General features: G+C 43.2%; 1 protein-coding gene across 1 annotated transcript in view; it reads left to right on the forward strand.

The window, feature by feature from the left end:
• Positions 1–20,146, forward strand: part of pgm5 (phosphoglucomutase 5) — a 145,887-nt gene that overhangs the window by 41,368 nt on the left and 84,373 nt on the right. The window contains exons 2-3 of the mRNA XM_033018084.1: positions 5,872–6,034; positions 11,983–12,129. Coding sequence (XP_032873975.1) covers positions 5,872–6,034; positions 11,983–12,129 — 310 coding nt within the window. The remainder of the gene's footprint in view (positions 1–5,871; positions 6,035–11,982; positions 12,130–20,146) is intronic.

The following is a 20,146-nucleotide window of genomic DNA, read 5'->3' on the forward strand; positions in this document are numbered from 1 at the left end:
TGATGGTGTGGCTGTTTTTCAGAGAGAGAGATGGACAAACTTCTTAAACAGGAAAACCTTAAAGATACTTTCCCTTATCTTGATTTTATAACGACTGCAGGAAAAGACCAAGCTGAACATGACAAAAATGTACAACGGTTTTTAGAAGTTGTACATTCTAAAAATCTAACATTAAATGAGGCTAAGTCAATAACATCAGTATCATCAATTCATATTCTTGGTTATTGGGTTGGAAATGATATAATCAAGCCTGATCCAGAAAGACTCCGCCCTCTCCAAGAGATACCTGTTCCAGCAACATTAAACTCTCTACGAAGGGTTCTTGGTATGTTTGCATATTATAGTAAATGGATACCAAATTTTACTGACAAAATTCAACCTTTGATTAGAGCAAAATCTTTCTCCCTTGACTCTACAGCAATTGGTGCCTTTACTTCTATAAAGAAACAATTAGAATCTGCGACATTACATGCCATCGATGAGGATCTCCCCTTTGTTGTTGAATGTGATGCCTCTGATTTAGCAGTATCAGCAACATTAAATCAAGGACGACGACCAGTGGCTTTCATGTCTCGTACTCTCCAAGGTAGTGAATTGCACTACCCATCCGTCGAAAAGGAAGCTACAGCAATTATTGAAGCAGTGAGGAAATTGAGTCATTTCCTTGCTCGCCAGCAATTCACTTTGATAACAGATCAGCGTTCAGTAGCTTTTATGCTGGATAATCGGAAACGAACGAAGATTAAAAATAGTAAAATTCATGAATGGAGGATTGAATTATCTGCACATAATTATTCAATTCAGTACCGCCCTGGTAAGGATAATGTTGCTCCGGACACATTAACTCGAGCATTTTGTGCCTCTGTTCATTCTTCTGCACTCACTGCTCTTGACAATGGGCTGTGTCATCCTGGAGACACTCGTGTGTTACACTATGTTCGTTAAAAATCTTACCTTTCTTTACAGAAGATGTGAAGATGATGTGTGCTTCATGTAGAATCTGTGCTGAATTAAAACCAAGGTTCTTCCATCCTGAAGAAGGAAGATTGATCAAAGCTACTCAACCTATGGAACGTTTGAGTATAGACTTCAAAGGGCCTTTACCATCCTCCTCTCAAAATGTTTATATACTTACCAGAGTTGATGAATATTCGAAGTTTCCATTTGCTTTTCCTTGTCCAAATATGTCAGCTGCTGCGGTTATCAAATGTTTAGATCAACTGTTTTCAATCTGTGGATTTCCAAGTTACATACATTCTGATAGGAGCACCTCATTCATGTCAAAAGATTTAAAATATTTAAATTTCTAATAGAGGAATTGCAACAAGTAAAACAACACCATATCATCCTATTGGAAATGGTCAGGTTGAGTGGTATAACGGAATAATTTGGAAAGCAGTGAAACTGGCTTTAAAGTCAAATGATATACCAGATCAGCAGTGGGAGTGTGTTCTACCAGATGCACTACACTCCATCAGATCTCTACTGTCAACTGCTACCGATACTACTCCACATGTGCTGTTCTTTAACTTCAAACGGCGTTCTTCTAGTGGTACTTCTCTGCCATCATGGTTGACGAGCCCTGGGCCTGTGTTGCTTTGTCGGTATGTCCGATCAAATAAGAATGAGCCCTTTGTTGATGAAGTTGAACTGACTGATGTCAACCCTTCTTATGCAACCATCAAGTATCAGGATGGACGTCAGTCAACTGTCTCACTTCGTGACCTTGCACCATGTCCGTCTTCTCCATCAGTTCCGTCACTCCTTGATAGTATTAATCGAGAACTTCCTTCAGCATTCCCATCATCCTATATGAAAACTTCTATAAGTAATTCTAAAATTGAAAATGTAAATAACAATATGAGTGAAGTTGATGACCAAGCAATATATGTACCACCAGCTATTGAAACACCATTATCTCCTGATGCTTCAGTGCTGCGACGGTCATCAAGTCATACTAAACCCCCTGACCGTCTCAACTTATAAATAGAAGGGGAGAATGAAGTGTGCGCATGTGCGGGGCCTCGGGCCGGCAAGGCCTGCGGAATCAGCGATAATTTCCAGGCCCTTTGACGATGTGTATTACAGAAATGAGTTGCTTAAATGAAGTTTAAGTAAATTAGAATTGTTCATTTGCCTCACAACAAGATGTTAATGAGGTTTTTAGAATATTGCATGGATTTGCAAAGATATGGATATGGAACATTTGCAGGAGATGAGTTTATCTTGGCATCATGTTCAACATGATATTCTAAGCTGAAGGACCTGTTCCTGTGCTGTACCATTCTATGTTTGTTCCAATGTCACAGGGAGGGAAGCAATATTCATTTGTATTTTTATTCCGTGACATCCAAGCACAGGAAACTGTACTGTGCTTGGTTCGGATGGGGGAGGGCTTGATTGGATTAGATAAGCAGGTTAGTTTGAGGTTAAGGGTGGTGACCAAGTTTAAACAAGACAAAACCCTGCTCATCAAATTCACTTCCAATTAGCACAGTATCCTGGGAAACACGTCACTGTTCCTCCAGTCACTGTGTCTAAAACCAGGAGCTCAATAGCTGCCGGCAACACAGCAGGACTGCCAAGGTTTACCACCACCTTCTCAAGGACAACTCGGAATAGGCGATAAATGCCAGCCTTTCAAATGACTGCAAGATCCTGACAAAATACCGAGTGGACAAAAAATAATTTGCATCTCTTGATGGCAGTGCAGGATATTAGATTAGATTAGATTAGATAGCCTTTATTGTCATTCAGACCGAAGTCTGAACGAAATTGAAGCAGTCATACATACAATACAATACAATAAAAAACAACAATAAACACATATTAACATCCACCACAGTGAGTCCATCCAACATCTCCTCACTGTGATGGAGGCAAAAGTCTTAGGTCTCCAGTCTCTTCCCTCCTCTTCTCCCTCTGCGCTGAGGCGATACCCCCCGGGCGATGTTACAACTGTCCCGCGGCTCAAATTGCTTGTAGATGTTCACGCAGTTTGGTTTCAGCATGAATTGGAAACATTCAGGCACAAGGAAACCATTTGACACATTATAACGATTCTGAATCTTTGAATGAGTGATCCAGTAGTCCCACTCCCTTTCTTCTTTTACTCGCAGATGTTCATAAGTCATAGGAGCAGAATTAAGCCATTCAACCCATCGAGTCAGACAGCACAAAAAAGACCATTTCACCCCAATGTGTCCACGATGATCATTTAACATCCATTTTCATTTGGTTCTGCACAAATCCCATTTTATTCTCCTGATCAACCACTCTCCTCACCCAAGCTTCTACCACTCACAAAATCCATGGGGCAAATTACAGTGGATAGTTGATATATCATCTTGCAAACACAAACAAATGCAGATGTTGGTTTACACTGAAGATGGACACAAAATGCTGGAGTAACTCAGCGGGGCAGGCAGCATCCCTGGAAGGAAGGAATGGGTGACATTTCTGGTCAAGACCCTTCTTCAGACTGAGAGTCAGGGGAGAGGGAGTCTAGTGATTTGAAAGGGTAAGGCGTGAAAATGACAGATCAAAGCAGACGATGAAAAGGAAATGTTGAATGGTTCATTGTTAGCCGAGGGGAAGGTGACAAGGAGGCATACAATCAGTAAAATTAACCAGGACAATGAAACTAGTCGGAGAATTAGGGTGGGGGAGGGATGGAGAGAGAGGGAAAGCAGGGGTTACTTCTGCTTATCAAGTCCACATCACAAGATTAGAAATTGTTCAGCCAGAGCTGAGCAAACTTCTCGGCATCTGCATACAATTGCGCCTTGCGTTTCTTATGCTTCGTGTGCATGGTGGGGGAAAGATTGATGGAAACAGGGCAGCAACGTGAACGCTCATTTCTTGACTCCAGGGGTTACTTGAAGTTAGAGAAATCAAAGACACAAAAAGCTGGAGTAACTCAGCGGGACAGGCAGCATCTCTGGAGAGAAGGAATGGGTGACTTTTCGGGTCGACATCCTTCTTTAGACATCAATATTCATACCATTGGGTTGTAAGCTGCCCAAGCGAAATATGAGGTGCTGTTCCTCCAATTTGCGTTGGGCCTCACTCTGACAGTGGAGGAGGCTCAGAAAAGCTCTGGCCTCGTGGATTACTTTAATCATGCTCTCATCTAATAGAGCTGGGAAATCTGATTTTGATGTGTAGAATATCACCTTGCTAATTAATATTCAACCTAGCTAAGACCTGGCTAGTACTTTGTATTGCATTACAAGAGAAATGGGAAATAAAAATACAATATCCTGGGATCATTCCTGGGGCAGGCAGTAAAAATGGAGAAAAAGAAAGTTAATAGTTGAACCTCCAAGGATGCTTCGATAAAAGGTTGTGCACCTAAAAAAAGGGGGAAGAAGTTACTGATGTTCAGTGAAGAAACAGTGGCCCGTTGCAGTTTGCTGTAAAATGTTTCCTGGTTTTCACACCTACTGCTCATCGTACTCATTGTGGTGCGGTAGCCAGGAGAAGAATGAAGGTTCTGGTTGCAGAGCCTGTGATCTCCATGTTTTCTGCTGGAGCAGCCACTGAGCCCAATGGTGAAGTAAACCTACTGTGAGGAGGGCTGAATGCACTTCACGTTGCTGACTTGCTCAAGCCCACTCATTTCACCCACAGAGGTAACTGACCATGATTGATAGAATAACACCAGCTGAGTGTGTAGTTTTCTCTTTATTTTACTTAATGTTTTTGATTAATTTCTCGCTTGCAAAGGGATTTTAGAGAACAGATTATGTAATTATTGAAATACTTTGAACAGTTTTTGGATGCTTTGATTATCAGAGGCATTTAGGAAACGGTTCAAAGGCCTTTACCAGCAGCCTGTGGCCTGATTGCACCCCCATGGACCACAGCACATCAATGGAAATCTGTGTGCTTGTGAGGCCTCCAGTTCAAGCAGAACCACGTGGCCGCAGAACACGGCAAGGCAAGAGCACAGGCAGTGAGCTTGATGAAGTACGATCTGGTGCAATGGCTCTACATTCTCCCTTCCTTCGCTGCCTCAGCTGCTGAAGGCTTCAGCCAGGCCCCACCCTGTGACACACTGTGATCTGTTATCCCAACATCAACTCAACCACCAATTGGGCCCCTGCAACTTGAAGTGCTTGTATATCACTTGGACTTGCAAATCCATACAAAAGGTTGCTTGACAATGTGTGGAGTTTAACACCAGCCATAGACCTGCTATTGTAGCATAACACAATCTTAAGATGTTCCAGCCTGGCATTTGTTAGCCTCACCCTGTGAAACAGGAAGTTGAGGGTAAACTCAGAGTGAGGCCCAGCACAAATTGGAGGAACAGCACCTCATATTTGGCTTGGGCAGCTTACACCCCAGCAGTATGATAATTGACTTCTCTAACTTCAAGTAACCCTTGCTTTCCCCCTCTCTCCATCCCTCCCCCTTCCCAGTTCCCCGACCATTCTGACTGTCCCTCTGATTGCATTGTACTTCTGTCTGCTTTGTTGTCACATTCTCCAAGCTAACAATGGTCTATTGTCTTTGGTACACAAAAATGCTGGAGAAACTCAGTGGGTGCAGCAGCATCTATGGAGCGAAGGAAATAGGCAATGTTTCGGGCCGAAACCCTTCTTCAGACTACTATTGTCCTTGATCTGCATCTCTTTTGATCTCTTACACTTCCTTACATCTGTAACTCCCTCTCCCCAGACGCTCAGTCTGAAGAAAGGTCTCGACCCGAAACGTCACCCATTCCTTCTCTCCAGAGATGCTGCCTGTCCCGCTGAGTTGCTCCAACATTTTGTGTCTATCTTCGGTGTAAACCAGCACCTGCAGTTCCTTCCTACACGGTAAAGCCTCCAGAACTGTTCTAAGTGGAATTTTTCTGTTGTTTAGATCGGGCGATTGGTGATCGGTCAGCACGGGATCCTATCCACGCCCGCTGTCTCCTGCATTATCAGAAAGGTAAAGGCCATTGGAGGAATCATTCTCACAGCTAGTCACAATCCTGGAGGACCTGGCGGGGACTTTGGTGTGAAGTTTAATGTGGCTAATGGAGGTGAGTCTCATGTTCCGATCACTGACTGATGAGAAGGCGCAGTCGGATAGTTGCAGATATGGACAGGAAAAAGAACAGGCAAAATGTATTGTCTTTCCACTGACTGGTTAGCTCGCAATAATAGCTTTTCACTGTACCTCCGTACACGTGACGATAAACTAAACTATTCGCTATTCAAAATATCTTCTAAAAGCGCAACATTATTAAAATTGAATACAAACTATCCTGTCCTGATATCCGCAGGCGTATAATGGTACAAAACTGCCGCCGAGCTAACGAATGCAGTCCTCAGTGGGGAGACCCAAAGCTAGTCAACAGCTGGCACAGCTGCTGCTTCACGGATCCAGAGACACAGGTTTGATCCTCCTCTCAGATGCTGTCGATGAGGAATTGGCACATTCTCACTGTGACAGTGCGAATTTCCTCTGGGTGCTACGTTTTCCTCCCACAGCCCAAAGACATGCGGGTTTGTAGGTTAACTGGACTCTGTAAATTCCCCCTTGTGTGTAGAGAGTGGATGGGAAAGTGGAGTAACATAGAACGTGTGAGCGAGTGATCGATAGTCAGTGTGGGCTTGGTGGGCTGAAGGGCTTGTTTCTGTGCTGCATCTTTCAATCAATATTGGCATGTTTTACGAAATGGATGCAATAATAGTGATTGACTGGGTTTAGGAAGATAAAGGCATGGTCACCAATGGTGAGACAAAGGAAGTTTAAGGCCAGAGTTGGAGGATCAGTGAGACCTTGGATGGTTGTAAGTCTTGGTTAGAATGGTTGGAAGATTAGAGAAATAGCAAGGGGCAAGGCCACGGAGCTGAGGATAAGGATGGGAGTTTCTGCATGAAGACAGCATCAAACCTGGTCAGGGTGCACCTCAGGGAATGCAAGAGAGATGTTGAAGGGTGGAAGGTGAGAGGCCAAAGTCTTGTAGCAGGCAGCGCTGATGATGAATGATGTTGTGAGGATGCAAATAAGTGGGGAATCATGATGATAAGAACATTGGAATATGGGTGGAGGGATTGCAACGCTTAAATAAGGGCAGCGTTAGCCCGAATTAGGAGCTAGGTGGTGAATTGTATCGGTGATGCAGGCAAGCAGTTTGTGGCCAGGCTCAAAGCCAGCAGCTTCAATCTTCACATAGAAGAATTTGCATGTCTTCTAGGTTTGCTTGACAGATAGGTGGTCACATTGCAGTGGTAGAGGAGGGGTGGAGTGGTCTAGTGACCCATCTTGATAAAACTGGAAAGACATGTTACTCCAGCACTGTATAAACCAACCTTTGTACACCTCTTTTTTAAACCAGCATTTGCAATTCCTTATGTCTCATACTTTCTTTATATCTGGCATAAAATAGTGTCCTAAAGTTTCTCCTCAATGAGAAAACATGACTTCTAAAGAGAGGAAGAAACATAGAAACATAGAAATATTAGGTGCCGGAGTAGTCCATTTGGCCCTTCAAGCCAGCACTGCCATCAATATGATCATGGCTGATCATCTAAAATCAGTACCCGGTTCCTGCTTTACCCCCCATATCCCTTGATTCCTTTAGCCCTAAGAGCTAAATCTAACTCTCTCTTGAAAACATCCAGTGAATTGGCCTCCACTGCCTTCTGTGGCAGAGAGGCTCCAAAGATGACTACAAAACACATATGAATCAATACATAGGTAAATCCCTGCGGAGTAGTTCCATGGTCCCACGTTGCCTCCGGGAAGTTAGTTGTAAAGTTTAAAGTCTTAAACTTGACTTGTCTTTCGCCTTCAAGCATGGCTTCACCGCTTTGGAATGAGCATCATCCTGTCCTCTTACACAGGCAGACACAGGATTTCCTCCACTTGAAGGAAGAAACAAATGCTGAATAATGGATTCGCCAGGCCAAGGCAATGTTCCTGTCAACACGCTCTCAGATGTGAACTGGATTTTAAACCGTTACCTTTCATTTCTTTTCCAGAAGTATTATTGATAGCAATGTTAAGATATGGACATATATGGCAAATCCTTCCATGATTCCAACAATTTTCATGATGTGCTAATCTTATAGGGATGAAGGAAATTTCAGCTGAAGAAGTGAGGACTGAGCTAGAGATTACAATACAGCAGCAGTGTTCACTTGTCCTAACTCATTCCTCGTCTTGGTCATCCATCACTCTCATGCTGCACATGTTAGTCTTCTCTAGTCTAATCTAGACTAAAACGATGGATGACCAAGACTAGTCTAGATTAGGGTGCACAAAAAAGCTGGAGAAACTCAGCGGGTGCAGCTGCATCTATGGAGCGAAGGAAATAGGCAACGTTTCGGACCGAAACCCTTCTTCAGTCTGAAGAAGGGTTTCGGCCCGAAACGTCGCCTATTTCCTTCGCTCCATAGATGCTGCTGCACCCGCTGAGTTTCTCCAGCTTTTTTGTGTACCTTCGATTTTCCAGCATCTGCAGTTCCTTCTTAAACACTAGTCTAGACTAGTCTCGTTTAGTTTACAGCACGGAAAGTGGCCCTTCGGCTCACCGAATCCACACCAACCATCGAGTACACCCATTCACTCTCGTTCATTGTTATCCCATTCCCTACACACTGATGGCAATATACAGAGGTCAATTAACCTACAATCCTGCAGGTCTTCGGGGTGCGGGAAGAAACTCACGTGGTCACGGGGAAAACGTTCAAACTCCGATCAGACAGCACCCGAGATCAGGATCAAACCCGGGTAATTGGCACTGTGAGGCAGCAGCACTACCAGCTGTGCTATTGTGTTGCCTTTGTGCGACCCTAGTCTAGCTTCGTCCTATAATTAATTTTTTTAAACTTATTTTCAAATCCTAACAAGATCTCGACTCTACCTAATATTGGTAATCTCTTCCAGCCCAGCAATCCCTTCAGATCTCTTGATCATCTCCACATTTTATCACTTTACAACGACCAGTCATGCCTCACAATAACACAACCACAAGCTCAAGAATGCCATCCTTGAATCTCTCTGCATCCCTACCTCTCTTTAGATTTTAGAGATACAACTTGGAAATAGGCCCTTCAGCCCACCGGGTCTGCGCCGGTCAGAAATCATCCATACACTGGTTCTATCCTACACACTAGGGTGCTTTTACAGAGCCAATTAATCTACAAACCTGTACGTCTTTGGGATGTGAGAGAAAAGCAGAGCACCCGGAGAAAACGCACGTGGTCACAGGGAGAACGTACAGAACGTGGAGGCCTGGAAGGCATCAACTCTACCGCTGTACCGCCTTTTAGATGGTCCTTCTGAGCTTTTCACCCAGAGAGTTGTGAATATGTGGAATTCTCTGCCACAGAAGGCAGTGGAGGCCAATTCACTGGATGTTTTCAAGAGAGAGTTAGATAGAGCTCTTGGGGCTATAGGAATCAAGGGATATGGGGAAAAAGTAGGAAAGGGCTACTGATTTTGGATGATCAGCCATGATCATATTGAATGACGGTGCTGGCTCGAAGAGCCGAATGGCCTACTACTGCACCTATTTTCTATGTTTCTATGCTCAAATATCCAATGGCTAAGTATCAAATTTTATCTCAAAATCCCACCTATGATAACTTGCACAATGGCAAAGATGCCAGCTGTTGTATAGAAAGAGTGCTGCCCAGTCACCGGCATAATCTTTCTGATGAAGCGCAACACAGAGGCCCAGTTTTTGCCTTCGGGAGGATGCAAAAGATTCCACTGCATCATTTTGAAGAAAAGCACGGGAATTCTTCCTAGTGTCCTGGGGAAGATTAATCACACAATTAATAAAACCAGATCGGGTGATCCGTTTACTATTATGTTTCTGCGTGTTGCAGGTTGTATGGCCAATTCACTAATACATTGCAACAAAGGTGACATTCAATTGCTTTCCTTGGCTGTAAAGCTCTGGTGTTTTATGGTCATGAAAGTTCCATTGAAATGCAAGACTATCTAATCTTTCTGTTAAATGTTGATGTTTATGTAACCAATCATAATTGTTCCAATTATGCTGCTAAACTGCAACATATCATATTGGTTGCAACCTCTTTAACAAATTATGGCCAACTGTTTTGTGTATTGTGGATGCATAGTTTTCATATAGGATGTCGGAATATCTATATGTTTGTCTCTATACTGAAGGTCAGTGTAAGAAATGCTGCCATGCACAATGCAAGTTATTTCATAAATAGGATATATTTGTTAGTTTAAATTAAGTGAGTGAATTAGGGAAGCTCCTGTGACATGGTGACAGATACAGTGGCATAGCTGGTAGAGCAGATGCCTCACACGCCAGAGACTAGGGTTCAATCCTGACCTCGGATGCTGTCGGTGTGGAGTTTGCACGTTCTCCCTGTGACCATGTGGGGTTCCCCGAAGAATATTATTTTTACTGACCATACACTACGTATACACAGAAGTTGTCATCAAAATTCCATGAAGCTGATATGATAAGTCATGTAAGGACAGAGACTGTTAGATTCCAAGCACCAGCTAAACGTAATGTACTCTTGCTATAAAAGTGGTTCAGTTCCATGAAGGAACACCTGTTAGATGTATCTGTGCCAAAATGTATTGCAAGTGCAACAAATGAGATATTAAAAATCAAAGAATAGTGGAGACCTGAAATAAAAATACAAATTGCTGGAAACACCCAGCGCATCAGGAAACATTTGTAGAAAGAGGTACAAAGTTTATTTTTCTGGCCAAAGACCTCTAAAGAGTCAGTCATTGGGAGAGATACCTCTTGACAATAAGCCCTTCAGCCCACTGGGTCTTTACTGGGTCTATGCCAACCTTCAAACAGCTATTCTTACACTAACCCATTGTATTCTCCCCATATTCCCATGAACTCTTCCCCCAATTTTATTGCACACCCACAAATTGACTAATGAACCTATCCAGCCGCACACCTTTGGGATGTGGAAGGAAACTGGAGCACTGGGAAGAATCCCGCACAGCCACAGGGAGAATGTGCTGACTGCATACAGACAGCACCAACGATCAGGGTTGAACTCTGGTCCATGGAGCTATGAGGCAGCAGCTCAACTAGCTATGTCACTGTGCTGCCTTCTACTATTAGAAGGGTGGAAACAAATTGCAGAGGTAGGGAGAGATGCAGTGATGCAGTTGGATAGGATTGGATTGTGATGTGGACAATTCAGGGTGTAGGTGGAATAAGATGTATGTCACAGACATTGTGGGCCAAAGACCCCGTCCCCATGCTCTACCTTTCTACATCAGTCTCCATTTTCAACAGCATAGAAACATAGAAACATAGAAAATAGGTGCAGGAGTAGGCCATTCGGCCCTTCGAGCCTGCACCACCATTCAATATGATCATGGCTGATCATCCAACTCAGTATCCTGTACCTGCCTTCTCTCCATACCCCCTGATCCCTTTAGCCACAAGGGCCACATCTAACTCCCTCTTAAATATAGCCAATGAACTGGCCTCAACTACCTTCTGTGGCAGAGAGTTCCAGAGATTCACCACTCTCTGTGTGAAAAATGTTTTTCTCATCTCGGCCCTAAAGGATTTCCCCTTTATCCTTAAACTGTGACTCCTTGTCCTGGACTTCCCTAACATCGGGAACAATCTTCCTGCATCTAGCCTGTCCAACCCCTTAAGAATTTTGTAAGTTTCTATAAGATCCCACCTCAATCTCCTATCTTCCCATCTGTGCATGTAGATATTGCATCTCTACATGTTGACCATGAAACCTGGGAGATGAGAAATGGAGGAGTGCGTAGGAGCATCAAGAAAGCTGATTTAAAAACAAAAAATGTTATTGGGTCTTTCACAACGTAGAACTCCAGGTTGAAAATAAGCAGCCAAGATTATGTCACTTTGGACACAGGGATGTTTATTACACTATGGAGGTTGATCTTTAGTTCTTCTTTTACAAAGTAATTGTCGAAATAACTAAAGGGTTTGCTAGTTTTTTTTTTAATGTTTTGCAATTTTTACATTGTTTTTTCCAGGTCCTGCTCCCGAGTCGGTGACTGAAAAGATTTACCAGATCAGTAAAACGATAGAAGAGTTTGCCACCTGTCCTGATTTAAGAGTGGATCTCTCTCGGCTGGGCAGGCAAGACTTTGATCTGGAGAACAAGTTTAAACCATTCCGAGGTACATGCTGAGATTGTCTGCTCCCATTCGGAATTGATCCAAATTATTGTCTTTTGCAAATTAAGTTCATAAATTGTAGGAGACAGAATTAGGCCATTTGGCCCATCAAGTCTACTCTGCCATTCAATCATGCTTGCTTTATCTTTCCCTCTCAACCCCATCTCCTGCCTTCTCCCCATAACCCTTGACACCCGTACTAATTAAGGATCTGTCAATCTGCACCTTAAACATACCCAAATGATTTGGCCTCCACAGACGTCTGTGGCAATGAATTCCACAGATTCACCACCCTCTGACTAAAATAATTCCTCCTCATCTCCTTCCTAAAGGTACATCCCTTTATTCTGAGGCTATGGCCTCTGGTCCTAGACTCTCCCTAGTGGAAACATCCTCTCCACATCCACTCTATCCAGGCCTTTCATGAGGAAGCTCATCTTATGTATATTGCCTTAGTTCAAAGGGTATTTAAGTTGGTTTAGGCTCCAAGAAAATTATCAACTTGGTTATTTCTCAGCAAACATTCTTAACGTACACTTTCAAAATAAAGGTACCTCAATCCAGCATAGCAGTTCTTGATGTAGAGTAGTGATATGCTTTGTAGTAGGTACAGAATAAAGAAAACAGATTATCTACGTGTTTGATACCAAGGATTGTGTTTTGAACTGATTGGGGATGCAAGCTTTAAGAAAATCCAATATCTCTCGCATGAGGGTAGTTTCCCAAATGGACTCAGGGAAGACCTTTAGGTGTCAGCCATAACTGCGTTGGCCACACATTCTTTTTTGACGCAAAGCATGATGAGCTCATCTCACACTCTTGGCTCTTCAGCACCAAATCCTAGGTTTGGTTCCAAGTTCCTAAACAGGTGGATGTGCCATAACTCAAATGAGAAGTTAGCTGATATCTGTACACAAGAGGTGGAGAAGAATCCATCACTCTGTATCTGACTGGTAAATTTTGAGATACTTGTTTTATATTCACTGCCATTTTCTTACATTTCAATGAAGTTTACACTTCATTGATTGCAGAATATTTTGGAACATCCAGAAACACTGAAAGATGTGAAAGAAATCCAATATTTTTCTTTGATATGTAACCATAAACATTCAACACTAAATGACAGATTCTGACTTCAAGTTGAGTTGAGTCATTGCCACACTCCCCTCCCCACCTCCGCCAATTCATCTCTCCGAAATCCCTGCTATCCACATGATCATGAGGCTTGAGCCCTCGTTCATTGGATTGACTACCGCGAAGGTTTTTCTCTATAGTTGTAACATTGTATACTTCACTCATTTATTTTCTCTTTTGTATGATGTGTTGAATTAATGTATGGCATGATAGCACTCGTATGGTATGATCTGCTTGTGTAGCACGCAAAACAAAGATTTCCATTGTGTCTCGGTACACGGGATAATAATAAAACAATATTAATTTTCTAAGCAGGTACTTGACCTGAAACTGGACTGGAATTGACAGCAGGAGTGTTGTAGGGGTGGTGGTGTAATGGGGTGGCAGTGTATTGGTACAAGTCGGGTGTAACTATCCAGAGTTTTGTTTGTTCCATCACTTACCTTCTCTAATGATCACTAACCATATTGGGCTCAGGGTTGAACATAAGAACAGGTGAAGTAAACTACAGTCGTATTCTTCCTAATTGATCAGTGTGGATGGAGACAAACAGGTTCCCTGAGGGGGAGAGGGCAGAACAAAGGGATAGAAAAATCTGGAGCCAAGCCTTTCAGAAGTATTATCAGGAAGCAATTCCTCAGACAAGGGGAAGTGAAACCCAGGGCTCACTCCCTCCGAAAAAGCTTCGGAGGTTGGGAGTCAATGGAAAATTTCAAAACCAAGAATGTTAGACGCTTCTTAAGATAGACACAAAATGCTGGAGTAACTCAGCAGGATAGGCAGCATCTCTGGAGAGAAAGAATATGTGACGTTTCGGGTCGAGATCCTTCTTCAGACTTTTCTTAAACAGAGATCATTAAGGATTATGGAACCAAGGTGAGTTGATGGACTGTCGATACAGACCAATCATAACTTTATTGAGTTACGAGGCTGCTCACAGAACAGTCTTCAGCTTGTGACAATCATGGTCCATTTAGAAAGCACCCAGGTTTTGCAAGAAGAGAGTGTGCAGAGTAAGAGAAGCAATGCTGAGCTTCAGCTGTTATACTGGCAACGCTTGTAGCTGGCTCTCAAGAGTTGAAATGCTGCATACCACAGGCTCCCTCTTGGCAAGCGCTTCCTCAGGCCAGTGTTGAGTGACTGTAAGTTGAGGCAGCTGTACTGAAATGACTGGTGACATGCCCATCAGCAGCAGGTCTTCATCAAAGTTGTTGGCTGGAACTGACGATTGAAATCTGTACATAAGAGATGGGGAATGAAGCAAAATGCATTCATCTGGATTAGCCTGTATGGTAATAGTCAATTACTGGGATACCAGCCTTGTACTGGAGGTGGAGAGAGGCTCACTTCTTCATCTCATGCTCACATACTGAAAGTTGCCACATGTCTGATCTCAATGCAGCATTATTTTTAATTCATTAATGAAACTTAGGTGTTGCTGGTAAGGCCCGCATTGACATCCCAGTCTAGTTGCCCCTGAAGTGTCTGCTGGGCTAATTCAATGGATGGTTAAAAGTTAAACACATTGTTGTGGGATTGGATTCATGAAAGGACAGACCAGATCAAGGTGGTGCAGAAAAAGCTGAAATTACTCAACAGGTTAGGCAGCATCTGTGGGAAGAGAAACAGAATCAATGTTTCAGGTCAGAGACCTTTCATCAATACTGTAAAGGAGACAGAAGATGCTTGTTAAGCTGCAGGTAGAGTGGGGAAGGGGTTATCTCAGATAAGATAAAGGAGGGTGGCCATGGGAACAAGCTGTACCCATGATCAGCTGGTGAATGCGGGGAGCATGGATTCAGCCGCGGGACTGACATTACTTGCCATCGCCCCGCGGGGTCACAACATCCGAAGCCTGGATCGCCTCGCCGCAGAGGGAGAATAAGAAGGGAAGAGACAAAGACTTAAGACTTTTGCCTTCCATCACAGTGAGGAGTATTTAACTCACTGTGGTGGATGTTAATTTGTGTTTATTGTGTGTTTTTGTCTTTTTTACTATATGTAGGACTGCAAGACAACAACATTTCGTTCAGACCGCAAGGTCTGAATGCCAATAAAGACTACTTTGAGTTTGAGTGAGTGGAACAGTTAGAAAGTAAGAACACAGGCAAAGGAATGTCAATGTTGCAAAATGTAGAGCGGGAAGGCATGCCAGACTGGTCAGGCTGGGCAAGAGTCAATTCTCAAGAATGTGTAATTGTCAGATGCACCAGGAACAGAACAATGAAATTCCTACTTGCTGTGGCATCACAGGCACATGAACTCAACAACGCGACCAATAAATATACATTAATCAACAGTACAATAAAAGAGTGAAAACTGAAGTCCATAGTGCAAGCTAAAACAAAGTCTATAGTGGATCTTAGCTGTGGCAGTGTTGTGGTTAAGCGGCCTTTTCACGGGGCGACTTGACGCAAGAGTTAACCGGAGTTTAACATCGTGGGAACCTCGTGCGATAACAGTACGGCATTCGTGGACCACCATGGACCACCGTAGCGCTAACGGAAGGTCATCGTGTAACTTGGTCACTCGGGAGAAAATTCAAGAAAGTTTGAATTTCTCCAAGATTGACTTGTAGACTTGTGGTTGAGTATTGCAACATTATATGAACGTAGTGGCCAGTGCGATATCCGTAATAACTCTTGCGGGTACCGTGGGAACTCCTGCGAACGGTGAACCCGGAAGCTGGACAGAGGGGACAGAAGGTGAGTAAATAAGGTGGTCTCAATATCGACATGGGAGCATGTGTCCTTCGAGGACGTCCCACCTAATTGTCATTGTTGGATAATCTTTTTAACAAGAACACTTGCAGAGATGGCTCCCAGAAAATCTCAAAGAAAGGGGGTAAAGCGTGTCAGAGATGTTTTTGCCATGTTGCGCTATTCAATTTCTATATTGTTTCAGTTTCTATATCTATATTGTTGCTCTATTCAGTTTCCCAGGGGGTCGGGACGGGACTGGAGTTGGGAGGGAAAGGTGGGGGAGTCGAGGGAGAGGAGGGGGAGACAGATGGGGGTGTCTTCATTTACTGGCGGCGGGTGTCTGTCACTGAAACAGGCAGGTGAGATTTCACATCCACCTTGTGTGTGCCTCTCTCTCTCTCTCCCTCCCTCTTACACAGGCTGAGAGACTCTGCCTATGTGAGTGTACGTCTCTTTCTCCCCCTCTCCCACACACAGTAAGACCGAGGTACTGTGCTCAGTCCATCTGTGTCTCCCACATACACAGTAAAATATGTCTCCAAATGAGCCAATTCAACCAAGGGAGGATATATATAGTGTGTGAAAAAAAAAGTTACATCATTTGTGTCACGTGTAGTTCACGATGTTCATTCAAGATTTAACGCGAAAGCTCGGGAAACGGACAAGTCACTCGCACAAATAACAGAAATGCCGAGTACCGTGGGAACTCTTTATCTACCCCCGTTATATCGTGCGAGACTCGTGCTGGACCACGACCTCTTCACTCTGGTGACATCTTGCGTCAACTCGCCCCGTGAAAAAGCCCCATTAGGCTTATGTGGCATGTTTCAAAAGCCTGACAGTTGATGGGAAGAAGGTGTTCTTGAGCTTGGAGACCACGTTGCTCAGGTTCCTGTACCTTCTTCCCGACGGTTGCAGCTAGTTGGGAGCACGACCAAGGCAATGTGGGTCTTTGATGATATTTGCTGTCTTTATGAGGCAGTGCTACTTTTGATCCCTTCGATGGTGGGGAGGTCAATGTCCGTGATGGACCGGGCAATATCCACCGCTTTCCACAGCCTCGTTTGTTCTCGGGCATTTAAGTTACCAAACTAGGCAGTGATGCAACCAGTTGGTATGCTCTCTATCATACACTTGTGGAAGTTCAATAGATGATTTGGTGACATGCTAAACTTCCCTGTTCTTCGGAGAAGTAGATGCGTTGATGGGCTTAATTTGTGATTACATCACTGTCTGCTGATGAGGAAGTCAAGGATCCAATTGAGTAAGGATTAGCAGAGTCCTAGTTCCTTAAGTTTGATGATAGGTTTAGAGAGGAAGATGCTGTTGTAGTCGATGAACAGCAGCCTGACATACATGTTCTTATTTTTCAAGAAGACCAAGCTATGATTAGGGTTTTGCCAGTTGATTCATGAACCTGATAATTGTAAAAAATGATGTCACCTTCTTGAGGCATCGCCTCATGTAAATGCATTCTATTGAGGGGGGAGGGCAATGCCCACGATGAACTGGACTGGGCTGAGCCCACCACTTCCATTCCTCTGGCCACAAGCTCTGGAATTCACTCTCTTAATCTCTCTGCTGTTCGCTCCTCTTTAAGAAACAACGTATAACCTGTGCTGTTTGACCAGACCTTCAGCCACCTGTCTCTGTGTGGTTGGGTGTCAAATATTTTTTCACATACATTGCTTCAAAATAGTACTGTAGGATATTTATGTACACCCCAGAGGGCAGGCAGAACTTTGGTTGAACGTTTTATCCAAAAGCATCCCTCAGTAATGCACAAGTGTGTTCAACTCTCAGGAGTGGAACTTGAACCTGTGATCTTTTGAGGCAGAGGCAAGGCAGCTACTCTGAACCGTGATCGGCGTCCGGTGGGTTGGGTCCAGTCCGAGAAACATGAACGGGCTCTATGATGTTTTAAAGGTACATTCATTCTACAGACCTCTCAAGTTCCAAGATAGCTACTGAAGGTCCATGAAGAAAGTTCCATTGGGGGATCTGATCTGTCAACACTTCTGCGGGGAGGCCGTTAGCAACCTTCAAGCTTATTCAAGTGCTGGACAGCTGCTTAGAGGATGCCACTAGCCAAAGTGACACCAGAAAACTTGCCAGAAATAAAAACCCAGTCACTTTTAAGAATAATTAACCACTTGGCTTGATGTGACAAAGGCTGCCTAGGTATTGGATTCAGCTGTTACCAAAGCAAGCGTTTCACCCAGTCGTTCCAAACACCAACAGCATCTCAGGCTAGAATACAGCATCTACAATTGGTTGAAAGCATTCTCCATTTTGTGGTCAAAATGTTTACAGTAACATTTTATACCAGCCACCATGGCATTGGGAGGAAGCTAGACCCCATCCAGGAGAAATCCAAATAGTCATCAGGAGAAATGTTGTGGCAGCAACACTACCTGCTGCACTACGGCAAGGGTGAGAACAAAGGGAATTGATTAGATGAGCATAGAATTGGCAGTGGTCCAGTTATGCTTCCAATATTCACTACCTTAATCACCGATGTAAAATGTTATATGTCAAACAACATTTTTGTCATATAATCTCTTCTTTCCATTAAAATATATTCCATGATATACTTCTCATCAGTGACCGAGACTAATCTAATCAAGGAAGCTGAAAATGTGCAGATTACCAAAGACAAGAATTTTAATCAGGGCAATGAATGAATGACTCATTTAAAGAGCACTGAAATTGACCATAACAATATTGGATCGTTTAACATTTTAACCAATGTACTCAAGTTAGTCTCCTTGTAAATTAATTGTTCGTTTAAATGGAATAATATTTAAGGTGCGTTGATTTGTGTCCATGTTCTTGTGAGGAACTGAGTGCAATTTGCAGAGCATTCCCAAACCTATGCAATCAATAGAGTTACTTAACAATGAACCAGGGGTGGAACTAATGTTGTGGATGGGGGGGAGGAAGGGGTGATCAGGTTTAATCAACATCCTCAACAAGCAGAGAACATGCGGGAAAGTCTGAGTGGGTTTGGATTTCATGTTTAAAATTACCCTAAGTATTTATGTTGATTCTGCTGTTTCTGCTCAAAATACATTGGTGTAACAAATGGAAACAAGTCGTAATTTGACTCTCACAAGTATGAACATTGTTCGGCCATTACCGGACTGTGGAGACCAATTTGATGCCGGCTTCTCCGGTCTGATGGCTTCATGAAAATAATTTAACAAGTTTAAACCTAATCTACCATAGGGAGTATTTTCGAGGCATAAAGTTGCCGAATATTTGATAACAAAGTAGTAATTTTATTCAGATGGCTGGTGTGGAAAATGTTACAAATACACAGGAGGCTGAAAACTCTTTGAAGGTAGGATTAATGCCAAGTTGCATTTGGCTGCACTGTGGCCTAACCTGGAATGCTTGATGCTGACTGATTGGAAAAGGGCTCCAGGTCATGGCATTGGCATCAGCATCCATTAATATAAACATAACATGCTGAAAACATTCAAAAGGTCAGGTAGAACCTATGACAAGAGAAATGAAGTTAACCTTTCAGCTGTGCAGCTCCTCATTACAACTGAAAACTTTCTTGAGGTAACAACATTTAAAACAAATGCAGAAACAGGGGAAGACAGGAAAGATTGGAATGTGACAGGGTGAAATTTGAAAAAAGAAAAGATGGATGTAAATGTCCACACTTAACCCATACTCTCTATAGCCCAACGACTGAGGATAGTGTGTACCACCCTCAGGATACAAAGATACATCACTTCTCTGACTTACACTGTCTTGATTTAGAGATAGTAGTCCCTGGGTCTCGGCAGCACAGCCAGGGGAAACATCAACTTTACATCTATCTTGTCAAACCCTGTATCTGTCAATGGGATCAACTTTCATTCTTCCAAGATCAAGACAAGATAAACCTTGTCTGCTAAACCCACCATCCCAGAATCAGTCTGGTGAATCTTTGTTTAACCTTCGCAATCGCAATAGATCACAATATTCCAGAAGTGAACCCAAATCTACTCAGACTTTTTGCCATCTTTTCGTCATAGTCCTAAAGTTATACAGAAGGGAAATAGGTCCTTCATCCCAACTTGCCCATGACGATCAACATGCCCCATCTACAGTAGGCCCACCTGCCCGTGCTTGGTGCTCTAAATCTATTCTCTCCATGTACCTGTCCAAATGTTTCTTAAATGTTATGA

Source organism: Amblyraja radiata, chromosome 3 (genome assembly GCF_010909765.2).
Source record: "Amblyraja radiata isolate CabotCenter1 chromosome 3, sAmbRad1.1.pri, whole genome shotgun sequence".
In the NCBI taxonomy this organism is placed as follows: Eukaryota; Metazoa; Chordata; class Chondrichthyes; order Rajiformes; family Rajidae; genus Amblyraja; species Amblyraja radiata.